The sequence below is a fragment of the Enoplosus armatus genome (assembly GCF_043641665.1).
Source record: "Enoplosus armatus isolate fEnoArm2 chromosome 16 unlocalized genomic scaffold, fEnoArm2.hap1 SUPER_16_unloc_3, whole genome shotgun sequence".
NCBI classification, from domain to species: Eukaryota; Metazoa; Chordata; class Actinopteri; order Centrarchiformes; family Enoplosidae; genus Enoplosus; species Enoplosus armatus.
The window spans coordinates 72,092-89,944 of NW_027261192.1; the positions used below are offsets into that span (position 1 = coordinate 72,092).

Consider the following 17,853-nt stretch of genomic DNA (forward strand, 5'->3'; position numbering starts at 1 on the left):
GTATTCTCAACGTTGCCGTTTTTAATCTCGGACATCATATCCTTAGCCCACTGAGGCATGTCGTCGGCACGTGTTAGGCTAATATCACCCTTGCTAGCCGAGGAGGTCAAGTTGCTAACCACCGGCGGCTTTTCTCCGCCCGTTCGAGTCGATCTGGAGGTCATTTTCGGTCGTAAACTGCACTGAGAACGCACTCGTTCACTCCCAAAACAGAATCTTATTCGTCCAGCCCCCCCAAAATGATACAAATATGGCGATATTAATATTTTTGACTACTTTTACACGGAGCCTCCGCACACACGTCTTCACACGGCAAAGCACATCCGGAAGTCTTCCTGTAATAACATTATAAAGAGTCGGTCTAGACCTGCTCTATTTGTAAAGTGTCATGAGATGACTTTTGTTGTGATTTGGCGCTATATAAATAAAATTGAATTGAATTGAATTGAAAAGAAATATTTCATTAAGAATATCTGTCCTAAATGATGATCTGCCAGATCTCATGCTTGTTAGTGCTGCAAAGCTGTCAGATGCAATAACAGTGTTATTTATTTCCTTCTCTTCTATCCACTGCAAGGCCAATAATATTGCCAATAGCTCTGAGGTATATACTGACAAGTGGTCTGACACTCTTTTCCTAATATATGATTCAGTCACTCGGATATAAGCTGCTGCACCTGCACACCCTGTAACAGGATCTTTGGAGCCATCTGTGAATATGAACACAGAGTCTGAAAAATGCTGATCAAACTTTGCGGCATACTGAAAGTTGCTTTGACTTGTCCTTCAATTGCTGCTGTATATTGAGGTCTATACTTGGCAAGGAGAACAACCAGGGAAGAATGGAAGAAATTGAAACTGTGGGGCTGTACTGTAATTGATGGCCTTTGCATCACCAATCCACCCAAAACTTTTGTCTCATTATGTTCCCAGCATTCTGTTAAAACACTTTTGGCAGGATGTGTCATGTCTCGTCATTTACGTTAAGTTACCGTTTTTGTCTCGTTTAGTCATGTTGTCTTGTCATTTCCTGTTTTATTTTGTAGTATTGTGTGCCCTCTCGTTTCAGAACATTTTACTTCCTGCCCTCGTGTTTCCCGCCTTTGTGATTGTCAGTCCCCCTGATTGTTTCCACCTGTGTTCACTCACCTCATGTTTAAATAGTCTGCGTCTCCCTTTGTCTTGTGGCAGTTTGTCTTGTCCTCAGTGCCATGATAACCAGCGGTAATTCCATGTCAAGATTTCCTGTTAGTCCCTGTGTGAGTTGTTTCAGTGTTCTTGTTAATTTGTTCACTTTACTGTCTTGTTTTTCCTAGTTTTGTTCCTCCACTTTTTGGGAGTGATTTTCTGTTGTTAACTTTGTAGATATCTCTTGCTTTGTCAAGCTTCATATTTTGTTATAAATAAATACTCTTTATTATATATTTGTACTTTGTTTGAGTCGTGTGTGTGGGTTCATTTTTTGCCTTGCTCAGTCGTGACAAGATGCATATCAGAATCAGAAACTGTTTATTACTAAGTAACATACATTACAAGGAATTTGCCGTGGTCTGAAGGTGCTATTGTTTTGACAACAAATATGTAGAATATAAAAGGTAAAATAAAAATAAGATAAGATAAATAACAAACAGTGTAGTGACCAAAATAAAGTGTCCAGTAGGGGGTGGGTGCGTTAATGTAACGCAGGGGGGACAGGGGTGATGTACGTTAATATAACGTATAACTTGTGTTTGTGTTCGGGGGGGGGTCAATGTAAGTTCGTCAGGTTGACTGCAGAGGGGAAGAAACTGTTTTTGTGGTGGGAGGTTTTGGTCTTGATGGACCGCAGCCTCCTGCCAGAGGGGAGGGGGTCGAACAGATGGTGTCCAGGGTGGGAGGGGTCAGCAGCGATCTTCCCTGCTCTCCTCAGGGTCCTGGAGGAGTACAGGTCCTGAAGAGATGATGTTCAGCTCCCTCAGGAGCTTGACGGAGCTTGACGGACTGGTGACTGGAGGTGCAGCTGTTGGTGTACAGGGAGAAGAGTAGAGGAGAAAGAACACAGCCTTGAGGGGAGCCGATGCTGATCGTCCGCGAGTCTGAGACGTGTTTCCCCAGCTTCACGTGCTGCTTCCTGTCAGACAGGAAATCTGTGATCCACCTGCAGGTGGGGTCAGGCACGTTCAGCTGGGAGAGCTTGTCCTGAAGAAGAGCCGGGACGATCGTGTTGAAGGCAGAGCTGAAGTCCACGAACAGGATCCTGGCATAGGATCCTGCGGAGTCCAGGTGCTGGAGGATGAAGTGTAGGGCCAAGTTGACGGCGTCGTCTACAGACCTGTTGGCTCTGTAGGCGAACTGCAGGGGGTCCAGCAGAGGGTCGGTGATGGATTTGAGGTGGGACAAAACCAGGCGTTCAAATGATTTCATGACCACAGAGGTCAGGGCGACGGGTGTGTAGTCATTTAATCCTGTGGGCCCTGGTTTTTTGGGGACGGAGATGATGGTGGAGGCCTTGAAGCAGGCTGGCACGTGGCATGTCTCCAGTGAGGTGTTGAAGAGGCTCTTGGCTTGTAGTTGGTGATCTGTCTGAGCCCCCTCCACACAGAAGCAGAGTCGTTGGAGGAGAACTGGTCTTGTAGTCTCTCTGAGTACAGTCGTTTAGCTTCCCTCACCGCCTTGCTAAACTTGTACTTGGCTTCCTTAAACTCTGCTCTGTTGCCACTCTTAAACGCCTCTTCCTTTTCCAACCTCAGCTGTCGCAGTCTTTCTGTGAACCAGGGTTTGTCGTTGTTATAACTCACCCTGGTCCGAGTTGGTACGCAGCAGTCCTCACAGAAGCTGATATATGAAGTCACAACCTCTGTGTACTCATCCAGACTGTTGGTAGCAGTCCTGAAAACATCCCAGTCAGTACAGTCCAAACACGCCTTCAGGTCCTCTGCAGCTTCACTGGTCCACTTCTTCGAAGTTCTCGCAACAGACTTAGAAAGTTTTAATTTCTGCCTGTATGCAGGAATCAGGTGGACTATGTCATGGTCAGAGTGTCCCAATGCAGCGCGGGTGACGGCGTGAAAAGCGTTAATGACTGTGGTGTAACAGTGATCCAGAGTCCAAATATACAACTGAGCGCCACAGGAAATCATTCCTGCCTGTGGCCATCAAACTGTTCAACTCCTCCCTCAGAGTGTCAGACACTCAGAAGAAACAGACTGGAAATCTGGACCTGCTTCTACATATACTACCTCACTATTACTTATTCTTAAATGTCAGTGCAATACATATATGGTCAAACACAATAGTGCAATACATACTGTACATATGTATATATATATATATATATATATATATATACACATACATACATATACATTGCTATTGTATATATTTTTTACTTTTATTTTTCATATTTGAAAATATTGTAAATGTGTATATTTTTATTTTCTATTTCTCATTTTTATATTTTTTACATACTTTCATTTCTAATTTATGCTGCTTTCTACTCTTGAATGGGAGCACCGGTACTGTACAATTTCCCCCTGGGGATCAATAAAGTATTTCTGATTCTGAATCTGATTCTGATATCCAATGTTATCCACATTCCTTTCAGTCCATTCTCTTTTCTGCTCCACAAGTGGCAAGTCCACATTGGGATGAAAATTACCCCACACAATATTTAGCCCATAATCTAACCCATTTAAACCATATTCGACTGCTACTGTATCAATATTCCAACCAAGTCCTTTACGTTGTTGTGAATATTCCCAACAACCACACAGCACATTTGTTGCAGGTTGTTCCTCATCAGATCCCTTTAACTTAACCCAATATGCTTTAAACAGTCTATGGCTCACAACGATGCCTCCTCCAACCGGGTTGCCAGACCTTGTTGCTCAAGTCACTAAACTGTAATTACAATTTGAATTGTTAATTATATATACACGCGAAAGGTTCATAATTAACAAACCAATCCTTCACTTAAAAACTAAAATGGCATCTAATCAACTGTATTCAGACATGGTTGATTACCAAAATTATTCTAGACAGATAGAGGTTTTTCTGCAGCCTGGCAACCTACAGCATCGACAATACCTCCCATTCAGTCATACACAAATGTCATGAATAAGCCATATATGACATATTTGATGAGCCAAAGAAAACTTGTTTTAATCTTATTTTATTAGATGATTAGATGCATAAAAGAAAATCTAAATTTCACAAAAATACAACACAAAATGCAAGACAACTCACATTTATCCACGTCACCTTACATCAGCATAACATTACAAATGATGGGACCTATTAATCCATTCTTGAATATATGAGATATGCACATGTATACATAAACTATAAGCATGACTGTAAACATACATGTATACAATGTTCAGTATGTACTTCAAGGCAAACATTCTCAAACGATAACTTCAATAACTCGCGTATGAGATTAATTGTTTATTTATGTACAATGCTTGTATTACAAGTTTTTCATTTCATAATAACTTCACATGACACTGCAAGAAAACAAACAGAAAATGTCTTTTGTAAGACTAAGATAGCTTTTTTGACCATTACACACATTACTGGACGTTCTTTTAACAAATCCTTCCTGTACACACACACACACACACACATATACCATGTTAACACATTTTAGAGGTCAAAGTGCACTGCTGCTGCCATTGCAGCACAACTGAGGCAGAGGTGATTAGTTGGTCAATTATTTAAGGGAACCGTTAAGTTTGTGGCCATCATCAGTGTCTATCTTCAGGTAGTCTGACTCACCGGATGTAGGCTGTTGGGATAAGACTGCCATTGGCCAACTATTTCAGTCTGCGTGTTACCGTTTTGCAAGGGCACAGTCACTGCATCCTGGGCTTAGCGCTGTCCAAGACGATTGTGATTGGTTTAAAGAAATACAAACAAGCCAGAGCGTTTTTTTCTCCTGTCCCAGAATGATAATGGGTTGAGCTAGACCTTTCTCCGAAGTGTGGAGATAGGTCTGGCTATGTAAGCCAACTATTCTCCTATACTGGGCTGAGGACCACCATTAAGTTAGGGCGTATTGGATTGCTTTTTTTAGTGTTTAGTTCCCTCCCTCCACAGAGTGATACCTTTTTGCCCTCATTGCCATCCCAGCCTCGTAGATTGCTAACTGCAGAGCTGCTCCGGCTGGTGACTTAGAAAAGCCCTCCTCTGAGATGTAGTTTATCTTCAGGTAACCCCCCGGCCTATGCAGAGCCACTCCATGGAGGTGGGAGAAGAGCAGCGGTAAGTCACTTGTCAGCGTGTAGTGAGATACCAGCCTCAGCTCAGTGGGAATGTCTGTTTCCTCAGAGTACTCAAAAATGGCCGCCATGTATTTGGACATGTCCTGGCCCCTGGCTTTGGCTCGTCCCACCTCCTCTCCGACAAGTCTGATGGCTACATCAGAGCTGAAGGCGTTGGACCCAAAGTCCAGCCCTCTGTCTGCCTCATCTTTGTTGTCACCCTCTGGCTCTGGCTTAGGTCTGCGATTGAAGCCCCAAGAACAGATCACCAAGATAAAGTCGCTCTCCCGGATCTGACGGCAGTGCCAGGCCATACTGCCCTCCTCAGCCACGCTCAGAGAGTCCCACAGGTCCAAGCACACCTGGGAAGAACAAAGGAGAACACTGTCACGACAAAGTGTTCTAATAACACATTTTACACACCCCTATTTCATATTAAAGAAAAGATTGAAACACAGAAATTGTCAATATAATAATTAGCTTTGTAAGATGACAGTTATCCTTTTTTGTATTTCCGTCCTAGCCTTGTGGACAGTGGACCCTTGGGGGCTTACTGGGGTGGGGGGTGGGGTTTCCCATCCAGTCTACATGTGTTTTGTGGACTTGGAGAAGGCTTATGACCGTGTCCCCGGGGGGTCCTGTGAGGGGTACTGTGGGAGTATGGGGTCATCGGGGCCGTTGCTACAAGCCACCTGGTCCTTATATGTATATGTGTATATATATATATATATATATATACTGTATATATATATATATATATAGTGCAAGCTGTATCTGTATATTCTGCACAAAAGTCAAATACGTTTTCGATGGGTGTCCCTTGTCACAGATTCTGTTTGTGATATTCATGGACAGGATCTCAAGGCACAGCCGGGAGAGGAGAGTGTTTGGTTTGGGGACTTCAGAATTGCTTCTCTGCTCTCTGCAGATGATGTGGCTCTGTTGGCTTCATCAGATTGTGACCCACAGCATGCACTGGGGCGGTTTGCAGCCGAGTGCAAAGTGGTCGTGATGAGAGTCAGCATCTCCAAGTCCGAGGACATGGTTCTCTCCTGGAAAAAGGTGGATTGCTCCCTGCCTGAGCAATCTGAGTTACTGCCTCAAGCAGGGAGTTCAAGTATCTCGGGGTCTTGTTCACGAGTGAGAGTAAAATAGAGCGTGAGATCGACCAGCGGATTGATGCGGTGTCAGCACTAATGCAGGTGTTGTATTGAACTGTTGTGGTGAAGAGGGAGCTAAGCCGGAAGGCAAAGCTTTTGATTTACCACTCGATCTACCTTCCAACCCCTAGCTATGGTCATGAGCTTTGGGTAAGGACCGAAAGAATGAGATTGGGTATACAAGCGACCGAAATGAGTTTCCTCATCAAGGTGGCTGGGGTCAGCCTTAGAGATAGGGGGAGGACCTCAAAAGGGATCCGAAGGGAGCTCGGAGTAGAGCCGCTGCTCCTTTGCATCGAAAGGAGCCAGTTGAGGTGGTTCGGGCATCTGATCAGGATGAATCCTGAGCGCCTTCCTTTGGAGGATTTCTGGACATGTCCAACTGGTAGGAGACCCCGGGTTAGACCCAGAACACGTTGGAGGGATTACATATCTCATCTGGCCTGGGAACGCCTCGAGATCTCCCTAGAAAACATTGCTAGGGAGAGGGATGTCTGGACCACCTTGGTTAGCCTGCTGCCACCGCGTGCCCGGCCCCGGATAAGCAGTAGAAAATGAATGGATGGATGTATTCATAATTTGTTTCTGCCTGTCCGATTCCACTGAATCAGCACACCTGTAGGAAAAGGCATTAGAGCCACGACATGTCATGTCCACTACCTGAGTGGCCATGTGTTGTTGTATGAAGGCCCCTAACTGCATGACAGCTTTGACATGAGCGGGCCCATCATAACTGCTGTAGCAAATCAGAAGACGAGGAGGGGTCAGCCTGTTTCTGGGCAATGCCATCACTTCCTCCTGAGTCCCGCTTTCTTGATGCTGCTTGATAACATCTGAATGGATGAAAATAAGAAATCTGGTTGTATTTCACATCATGCCAGTAATGGAAAAGACAGAACAGAGGTACAAGAAAGGTTCTCTGTCAAATGGTGTAAAATGGATTATTATCATGACTTATTTTGATTAGCTTTCATGAAATGCAAGCAGTGATTTTACATGAAGTATTTGGTTTGTCTTCGCACCTGGTTTTATGTCAAGTTTCTTCATCTGCAGCTTGGGCCTCCTCCTGGTGAGAGCAGCCAGTAAGACTACAAGTATGGCTACCACAGCCAGGCCCAGTGGAAGCATCAAAGCCCAGGAGAGAGTGACAGAGAGTTGCAAGGCACCTTCTGAGGAGTGGGGAGTTGTGATTACATGATAATTCAGTGACAGACCTTAAAGAAGTAGTTTGACATTTTGGAAAATGCGTTACTAATTACTGCCGAGAGTTAAAATGAGATGATTGATACCACTGTCATGCCTGTGTGCTAATTATGGAGCTAGAGCTGGGAGTAGATTATTTTAGTTTAGCATAAAGACTGGAAGCATAATAAGAATATTTCCCCAAATTCCAAAGTATTACTTAAAGGGATGAAAGACTGATGGGATTGATCACACATGTATTAAATATACACAGACTGTATTCATGGTCCAACAGACACTTAAATATTATATCACTTATATCTCCACAACAAAATGAAAAGAGAGGTTTGCATAGCACCTACTATGATGCATAGTGATTGTGTGGATCAGCAGCAATAAAACAACCTCCCCCACCTTTTTGAATGTGCATGACTTGAACACTGAATGTTTTCCTCACTGCATCCACTTCGTTAGCTGCAATCTGTGAAACAAGAAATGTTGAGCATGACAGTTCATTCTTGACCTTGTAGATTGACAAAATAAACTTCTTTTGGGGGCCACTTGGGGGCAGCGCAACAAGCTGTAAACAAAACACTGACACATCACCTTATAAAGTTGATATATCGACTGTGTTGGCTAACAGCCTATTTATCCAGAAGACATGGAGCAACATTAGCATTAATTTGGGGTTGTGATGATGAATGCAAGTCCAATATTCACTCTCCTTTTATCTCTGTTTTGCTCTCCACCAGCTCTTGAGGGGAAATATCTGGCTAAATGCTAAATGCCGATGGTTGAAAATTAATGCATAAAATATATAGATAGTCCATATAATACATATTTTTTGAGACTGGTATTTCAATATAATTTATTAAACACAAAGCCCCTGAGATTAGGTTGAAAACAGTTGTAGTTTTATATATTATGCAATCAGTGTTAAGGATAGAATAGTTATAATCCACTTTTATTTTACCTCACAAGTGTAATTGGTTCCTTCTTGAAGGCCATTCAGCTGATAGCTGTGATGAGTTTTGTTGTTGGTGGAATTCTAAGGAAATTAAATACAAGTATTCAGTTCACTTAATTATCAAATAGTTCCGTAATACACATAATAGAAGCAAGGCATTGGCAAAATATAAAGCTGCAGAAGTTGAAACAACTCACAGGTGTTATGTCTGTGTATTTCATTATGCCGTTTGCGTAACACAGTGAGAAGTAGCTTCTGATGCCCAGGTTCGGGGGAGCCAGGTTAAAGGTCACTATGATGGCAGTCCCTTCATGTTGGACCTCAATATATTTGGGATACCAGTCTACAACCAGACCATAAAATATTGACATGATGTCAAGCTGATCATAAGAAGAAACGGTAACGCTTCATTTTACAGGTCCGCAAATTTCATGATAAGTAGGTGATAATTACATGCATACATACATTTCAAGGAAAGTAATACGAAGTTAACTGATATCTAGATAGTTCCTACTAGCTAAACCCTGTTCCGTTGCCATCTCATCTGTCTCCGGTTCTGGTGCCCATTCCGGCGCCACTCCCCCACTGGGTCCCCCCACCCCGGACTTGAAAACCTTCTCCTCCTGCAGGGCCAAAGCTCCTGTGCTAGCTTCCAGACCCTTGTCGGTAGCACAGGGAAGACTTTGTTTTCCTCCTGGGCAGATCGACTTCAGGGCTAACCCCCTTCACTTTTACCCAACAGCTGGGAAGCAAAACGCAGGAATTTCTTGGTTATTGAAGAGCTGCAGCATTTATTCATGGATTGATAGATTTTCAGCAAGTTTAACTTTTGTGAAAAATCGAACCGCAACTGCTTATTAGGAAAGAGCACAATATAATTCTTAAATAATTTTGCAGTAATTTTGGACACATTTAGGGGTAATTTGGGGATAATTTCAAAGAAATTTCAAATACGTAACTTGCTAATTATCACCTACTTTCCATGAAATTTGTGGACCTGTAAATTGAAGCATTACCGAAGAAGGAAAACATTTATTGTTATACCAGACTTTATTTGGGAACTATGAGAAATTCTCACCTTTTTTGCACTGCTCAAGACCGTTCTTCTCTGCACATGCTGCAAAACCAGCGCATATTACTATAAATTCACCATTGTTTTGACAATAGTCTTACTGAAAGATATATGATGAAAAGGGCAAAGTTTAGAGAGCAGAGAGCTTTCTGGGGACAGAGCAGGAGATGTCATTATATGTACAGTAAATAAGCCAAGAGAAGGAGGGATTTAGATTTTGAAGGTTACCCTGAAGCAACCACAAAGTTCACTGAAACTGTGTGTGTGTGTGTGTGTGTGCTTTATGAGATAATATCTAGTCTAGAGCTTAAAGTAGTCTTACAGCGTGTGGAAAAGATCTTGCTGTGGTAGAACCTCTCCCACTCCTCAGGCACTGGCAGAGCCATGACGGTAACAGCATACTGGGACCCAAGGGAGAGGCCGGGGAAAGGGTCTGACTTGTACACCTGCAGAATTCAGTGGCAATTATGACTTCAAACACACTGCACACTTATCTGATAAGCTGAGATAAGAGTTTTTGACATATTCTTTATTAGTGGTTAAATAGAACGGCTTTCTCATACAAAGTCTCATATATATTGCTGTTATATATTATATATATTCATCCATCTATTTGCTATACCCACTTATCCTTGAGAGTCACAGGGGGGCTACAGCCAATCCCAGCTGACATATGTTTATCAACACTTTCCCCAAAGAATTGTTGAGTCGAGTTGCCATTTTATGTGATGTGACGTTGTGTGTTTTTGATTGAATTTGAACTTTTTACTTACTTTTTTGTAGGATGATTTGATTTGAGCATATGCAGATTTGGATATGAGACTTGGACTTGGTTATGGTCAGATTTGCCTCCCAGAGTACCAGAATACTAGTACAGAGTGGTCATTGCAGCCTGTAGCTCTGGTACTAACTTGTGGTTCTTTCATGAAACATTTACCATTAAATAGATATCACGTTTTTTAAAACATGATCCCTGTCTTTCATAGGCAACAATATGGTGTTTATGCATTGCAGTTCTTAAAAGTCACTTGTTGGTTTAACACTTGCTACACTTTAACAATTTCACACTTTTCTTTATTGTATGATGACGCCTCAAGGACATGTATGGATGTGTTAATGACCTTTGGTATGGTCCAGAATACTTAAATAATCTGTTGATTTCATGAGTCTGTTCTTAAAGCTGTGTTATTATTGGTTCTGTTAGTTAAATTATAAAGCTTGTATGTAAGGTGAAGCATGCTTTAGTGAAGTAATGCTAGATTAAAGCTGCATTTCATGTGTGATTTGTGCTATTTTCCAATGCTTTATGCGAATACATATTTCATATACATATTCTATAGGTGAGTTCAAATGCTCACCTATAGGACTCCATTAGAGATTGTCATTAAGTTGAGTTAAAAGGGTTAAAAAGTGGTATTTGAGTATAAATGATAGTAATGCTAATTCATTTTCAATCTAAAGCATATAATCCAAGGAAAATTGTAAAGCTATTGTGACATATTCCATCAGGATGTTAAAGTAAATGGACTCAAATGGTCTCACATATATAGTGCTTTTCAACCTTCATGGTTCCCACAGTTTTGGAGCTACAGCACTGTGTGTCATCTATAAAGGTTTTGTGAAGAGTTAGACCATCATTCAGCCAGGGATGCTATAGGACATAGTTTTTACATGTAAAACAATTAACACAATATACGTTATATTAACGTACATCACCCCTGTCCCCACTGCGTTACATTAACGCACCCACCCCCTACTGGACACTTTATCTGGACACTTTACTTTATTCTGGTCACTGCACTGTTGTTATTTATCTTATCTTATTTTTTATTTTTATTTTTATTCTTATTCTTATTTTAGCTTTTATATTCTACTTATTTGTTATCAAAACAATAGCACCTTCAGACCACAGCAAATTCCTTGTAATGTATGTTACTTGGCAATAAACAGTTTCTGATTCTGATTCTGATTCTGATTACAGAAACCGAAATGAAGCAGGTGGATAGCAACTTGTTGCCTAGTAATGGGCAAATTGCACTAATCTGTTTCTAATATGTCAGACATAAAATGCATCGTCGTGGGACATAGTGACGCAAATATCTCTTCTTTGAAACTGGCAGATTACATATAAAATTAGACAGATGAGTTGTGTACACAGGGTTGAGCAAAAATGATTTGTTTCAAAAACAAAATCAGCCCCATACAACCTATAGTTATCAAAATAAGGGTTATTAGAAACCTCACCGTTTTCATCGTTTACCAAGTCAAACACAGTAATGTGTGTTCCTTTCATTGGATTAAGTGTTAATGTGGTTTAAATGTATGCATGTGGAGTTCCCACCGTTGTGAGCATGTCCAATGGTGTATGGTGTCATAGTCCTTCAGGACATTCTCATAACAAAAGGCTAAATAACAGACTTCCTGTGACGTTGCCTCTCGTGTGATAATTACAGCTTTTGAATGATCTTGATGAGCTTGATAAAATCATAAGGGCATATTTTCAGTTTTTCTGAAGGATGATGTCACTGTTATCCCACCCAAAATATAACATAATTTCATAAACACCAGGTCATAATGTGAGAGTATGTCCAGAAGCTAAAAGATACTGGCTGCTGGTGTGTCTTCCCAGGGGAAAGTCTTTGGTCTTTGGGGTGGGAAAGATTTAAGATCCACTCCCTGATGAAATAATCTGTAATCAAAATGTAAATGTATTTATATTCAAAGTATTGCTTAGTTGTTTGTTGTTGAGAACTGCTTTTAACAAGAATTTGCGTTAAAAGTGGCATTCTAGGCAGAAAAAGAAGCACAGACCAAAGCGAGCGGGGCCCTTCCTACCCTTTGAGCATGTGAAGCCGGGATGGAGAGGTTACGGTGGAAGAGAAAGAGCTGACAGGCAACACCAGACCCTCCCAAAGCCTGGAGGGACACCTGAAAGCCTCGCAGGAAGGCGATGCCTGCAGCAAACACAAAAGGACAGCGTGAAGTCAGTGTCACGGACTCGGCAAGCCATCATCTAAGTTGCATACAAACTCCAAAGTCAAATGCATGTGTGTGCTGCTTGTGTTACACCAGTTCAGTGCATGCTCAATTAAACTTTTAACAAGAAAGTCTGTTATACTGTCACCTGTCAAAGCCTGGAATAATTCAACGAGCTGTCTCTCATACCTGTACTTAGAAGCATTCTCATAATGCAAGGCATAATTTTCGCCTTTCAAAAATAATTCACTGTATGTCACCTGAAGTAAATCTTCTTTATGTCAAACCCTGATATGACAAATTATTTGGGGGACGTAACTCCTGCCTGACATGGTATTTTAATTTCAAAACTGGCTACAGTCTTAAAAACTGACCAAACAACTGTATGACTTTCGCCCCAATTTAAAGACATGCTATGTATCCTTATCACAACCGCATACAGAAATTGGCTTTAGAATATAGGATGAGAGTATTTCGTTGTCAATCTGTATCAACATACCATAGTAACTGGGCTTCCAGGAGACAACCATTGTGTCATATTTGGGGTTTGGCTCATGTACAAACTCAATCTTCACATCATTTGGTGCTTGGACATAGTGCTGACAGATTTTAGGGTCTCCTTCTCCTAGCAACTCAAAACATGGCCATGGAATACAACCTGAGGAGAAATAACAATGACACATAGAATATCAAAGTGTTTTGCTGCAAAAGACATTCTCAGTACATGATGATTTCTTGACAGTGCACAAGTCAGCAATCAATACATTTCTGGATATCTAATATGAAAGGAAACAGGATGTTTTAGCAAGACCGGGCTACAGTCATGCTAACGGCTATGAGGTTGTACTTGTTAGCATGCATGGATAAGCGTAAATACAGTAAGATTGTTATTCACGTCGGCGGTAATGACTCCCGGTTACGCCAATCGGAGGTCACTAAAATTAACGTGGAGTCGGTGTGTTCGTTTGCAAAAACTATGTCGGACTCCGTAGTTTTCTCTGGGCCCCTTCCCAATTTGACCAGTGATGACATGTTTAGCCGCATGTCATCATTCAACCGCTGGCTGTCGAGGTGGTGTCCAGCAAACGATGTGGGCTTCGTAGATAATTGGCGGACTTTCTGGAGGAGACCTGGTCTGATGAGGAGAGACGGCATTCATCCCACTTTGGATGGAGCGGCTCTCATATCTAGAAATCTGACCGACTTTATTAGTGAACCAAAACCGTGACAACCCAGAGTCCAGACCAGGATGCAGAGTCGCAGTCCTACACGCTTCTCTGCGCTTCCATTAGAGCAGTTACCCACCCAAAACCCCATAATGACTGTGTCTCCCCCCCGACCACTTAAATTAATTCAATCAAAATTAAACAGGAGAGCAGTCATTAATAAAAACCTAATAAAAATTAAGACCACCACTGCTATAGGACAAAACAATAGGAAAATTAAGTGTGGACTGTTAAATATCAGATCTCTGTCATCTAAAGCTGTATTAGTAAACAAGCTAATATCAGATAATCATTTTGATCTACTGTGCTATTATTACAGCTATTATTACAGCTGTAACTACTATCATCAGTCATATTTCCATTATTATTATAATTATAGCTGCTATTTCTACTGCTAGTCCGTCTGTCGGTCTGTCTATCTGTGTCTTTATGTCTATCTCTCTCTCTGTCTCTTTCTGTCTGTCTGTCTGTCTCTCCCCCTCTCTCTTTCTCCCTCCCTCTCTATGTCTCTCTCTCTCTCCCTCTCTCTCTCTTTCTCAAACCCAACCGGTCAAAGCAGATGACCGCCCACCTAGAGTCTGGTTCTGCTTGAGGTTTCTGCCTCTTAAAAGGAAGTTTTTCCTTGCCATTGTCGCCAAAGTGCTTGCTCATGGTGGGAACTGTTGGGTCTCTGTAATAACATTATATTATTATTATTATCAAAGTGTTTTTATTGAATTTTCTGTTCAAACAACAAACATCCCATTCAAAAAAAAAAAAAAAATAAAATAAAATAAAAAAAATAAAATAAAATAAAAAAATAAATTAAAAAAAAGACAGCAGGACTCAAAACATACATCTCAAATACAGGTCTAAACCACAGACAAAACAGTAACAAGACATACCATACTAATATCAGACATCAGACATACCCATCACCCATGTGGGAAGGGAAGGGAAGGAGGGGGGGGGGGTCAAAAGCTGCCATCTATGTTGGGGCTAATTAGAACTCATGTTCAAAGTAGGAAATAAAAGGCTGCCAGACCGTAGAGTACTTCTTAGTGTTGCCCTGCAAGGTGAATCTAATATGTTCTAATTTAAGGTGTGCCATCACCTCTTCTACCCATCGTTTATGGGATGGCGGTGTCGCCTTTATCCAGTTAAGTAGGATCAATCTCCTAGCCAGCAATGAAGAGAATGCTATTGTTTTCCTTTGAGAGATTGTTAGTGGCGCTTCCCTTGGTGTCACACCAAAGATGGCTGTCAGAGGGCCGGGCTCTATATCTTTGTTATAGATTGACGAGAAAGTTCTAAAAATTCTGGCCCAGAACTCTTTCAGCTTGGGACAGGACCAGAACATATGACCTATATTGGCTGGCACCTGTTTACATCTAGGGCAAGTCGGATCAGCCCCCTGATACATTCTTGCCAGTTTGTCCCTTGAGAAATGAAGTCTGTGTAAGACCTTAAACTGTATCAATCCATGTCTAACACATACAGAAGAAGAGTGTATTAGTTCCACTGCCCGTCTCCAGTCAACATCTGATATGTCCAATTCTAACTCTTCCTCCCACTTCCTTTGTAAGATATCAAGGGATGGGGAAGCCACCTTCTGGATGCTCACATAGAGCGTGGAAACCGTCCCTTTAAGAGTTGGATTCATGTCTAGCAGCCCATCTATCCATCCACTCCGCGGCAACTCAAGGGATGAGGCGAATGTCTTTTTCACAAAATCTCGAACCTGAAAATATCTTAAGTAATTCGTCTTTGAGGGGATTCCATATTCCTTCTCCAACTGAGCAGCAGACATGAAAACACCACCTTTAAAAAGATTTTTGACGCATTCCACCCCAGCTCTATACCATTCCCTAAATGCTGTTCCCCCAAGGGCCGGGGAGAATAAGTGACTGCCATAGACGGGAGCAGACAGGAGGGCGTTTCTATTTTTAAAATGTGTTCTGAATTGGACCCAGATTTTGATAGAGTCACATACAACAGGGTTGTTTGTGTAAAGGTGTTTGCTTAAGGGCAGAGGAGCGCAGACCAGGGAGCATAGGGACACCGGGCTAGATGCATATCTTTCCATATGTACCCACACTGGAGTTTCATCGTCATCCAACTTTGAGACCCAAAACAACACCTTATGTATATTAGCAGCCCAATAATAGTGCATATAATTTGGTAGGGCCAGGCCTCCCTCTTCCCTCTGTCTCTCAAGGAACTCCCTTCTTATCCGGGGGACTTTTTTTTCCCAGATAAAGGTGGATGTACATTTATTCAGTTCTTTAAAAAATGACTTCGGTATGAAAATTGGTACCGTCTGGAATAAATAGAGGAACCGTGGCATTATGTTCATTTTAACAGAATTTATCTTCCCTGCTAATGATAGGGGGAGGGATGACCACCTTTCCATATCTAATTTTGCCGTATCCAATGTTACTTTAAAATTATGATTAAATAAATCTTTATACCTCCTTGTTACATTGATACCTAAATAGGTAAACTTATCCTTATTTGTTGTAAAGGGATAGGCCTGGAATGAAAGTTTCCTCGCCTGTTTATTAATTGGGAAAAGGACACTTTTTCCCAGGTTAATTTTATAACCCGACACCCTCCCATAGTCTTCGATAATACCAAGAGCTACCGGGATGTTCGTGACAGGATTCGACAGGAAGAGGAGGAGGTCATCAGCGTATAAAGACAACTTATGAATTTGCGTGCCCCTGTGTATTCCCCCGAGCTCAGCAGCATGCCTCAGCATTATTGCGAGGGGCTCAATTGCCACATCAAAGAGCATGGGCGACAAGGGGCAACCCTGCCTTGTCCCCCGAAACAGAGGAAAAGGTTCAGATATTATATTGTTTGTTCTTACCATAGCCTGGGGGTTCGCATAAATTATCTCAATCCACGAGCGAAATTTAGGACCGAATCCGAATCTCTCGAGGGCCGTGAACAGATAGAAATACTCTATTCTATCAAAGGCTTTGTGGGCATCCAGGGAGATCACAATCTCAGGCTCAATGTTATCTTCAGCAGTGTATATCACATTAAACAAGCGACGGAGATTACTGGAAAGTTGTCTACCAGCAACAAACCCTGTCTGGTCAGGATGAATTATTTTACTTATAACAAGCTCAATCCTAGCCGCCAATATTTTGGCCAATATCTTATAATCACAGCCAAGTAGACTCACTGGGCGGTATGATTCACATTTAAGTGGGTCTTTATTTTTCTTAAGGAGTACAGAGATCAAAGCCTGTGACATTGTTTGAGGCAAAGCTTTTTTATCAAGGACCTCCCTATATACTCCACAAAGCAGGGGTATCAGTTTAGAAGCGAATGTTTTATAAAACTCACTTGGGAACCCATCAGGGCCCGGCGCTTTGCCTGTCTTCATATTCCGAATCGCATTCTCTATCTCCCTAGCCGTCATGGGTCCCTCTAATCTATCCCTATCTGCGTCATCTAGGGATGGTATTTCCAGATTTTCAAAAAAATTTTTCACTCGTTCCTTGTCATCTGTTTCTGAAGTATACAGATCCTTATAAAAAGATTTAAATTGGTCGTTAATACCCTTCTGATCTATAATTTTGTTTCCCAGGTTATCTCCTATCTGTACTATCCTGCCAGCAGCTGCTGATTGCTTCAACTGGTAGCTCAGGAGCTTACCCGCACGCTCACCATGCTCATAGAGATCCTGTCTTGACCTAAGATATAGATCCTCCTCACATTGACTTATCAAGACATCATATTCAGTTTGGAGCAAAATCCGCTTTCTATGTAGCTCCTCAGAGGGAGTCATAGAATTTGCCAGGTCAACTTCTTTTATTGCTTTTATTAATTCCGTGGTACGTTTCATCTGTCTCTTCCTTTCACCAGCACTGTATGAAATTATTTGTCCTCGTAAATAAGCTTTTAAGGATTCCCACAGAGTGCCATTACTTATATCAGGGGTATCATTAAGTTCTAAGAAAAAGACTATTTGCGAGTTTATGAATTTTGTAAAATCATCATCTGCCAATAGCCTGCTATTAAGGCGCCACATTCTCTG

General features: G+C 41.7%; 1 protein-coding gene across 1 annotated transcript; it reads right to left on the reverse strand.

Moving 5' to 3' along the window:
- Nucleotides 1-4,134: 4,134 nt before the first annotated feature.
- On the reverse strand, nt 4,135-17,235 carry LOC139307141 (interleukin-17 receptor D-like). Its single transcript, XM_070931024.1, has 11 exons — nt 17,160-17,235; nt 13,097-13,255; nt 12,457-12,575; nt 9,944-10,067; nt 9,628-9,666; nt 8,747-8,892; nt 8,556-8,630; nt 7,997-8,063; nt 7,423-7,569; nt 7,061-7,233; nt 4,135-5,602 (listed from the first exon to the last, which is right to left on the reverse strand). Exons 1-11 carry the CDS (start codon nt 17,233-17,235, stop codon nt 5,057-5,059), a joined length of 1,671 nt encoding a protein of 556 aa, XP_070787125.1. The 3' UTR covers nt 4,135-5,056.
- Nucleotides 17,236-17,853: the final 618 nt, after the last annotated feature.

Bases quoted from the DNA above. Each gene is read 5' to 3' on its own strand.
- LOC139307141 (XM_070931024.1), bottom strand. From the start codon at position 17,235: ATGACGGCTAGGGAGATAGAGAATGCGATTCGGAATATGAAGACAGGC. The intron at 12,576-13,096 runs GTATGTTGATAC...TGTTTGCTGCAG, and splicing joins CTGGAAGCCCAGTTACTATG to GCATCGCCTTCCTGCGAGGC. The intron at 5,603-7,060 runs GTAGTGGACATG...TGTTCTTCCCAG, and splicing joins AACAACACATGGCCACTCAG to GTGTGCTTGGACCTGTGGGA.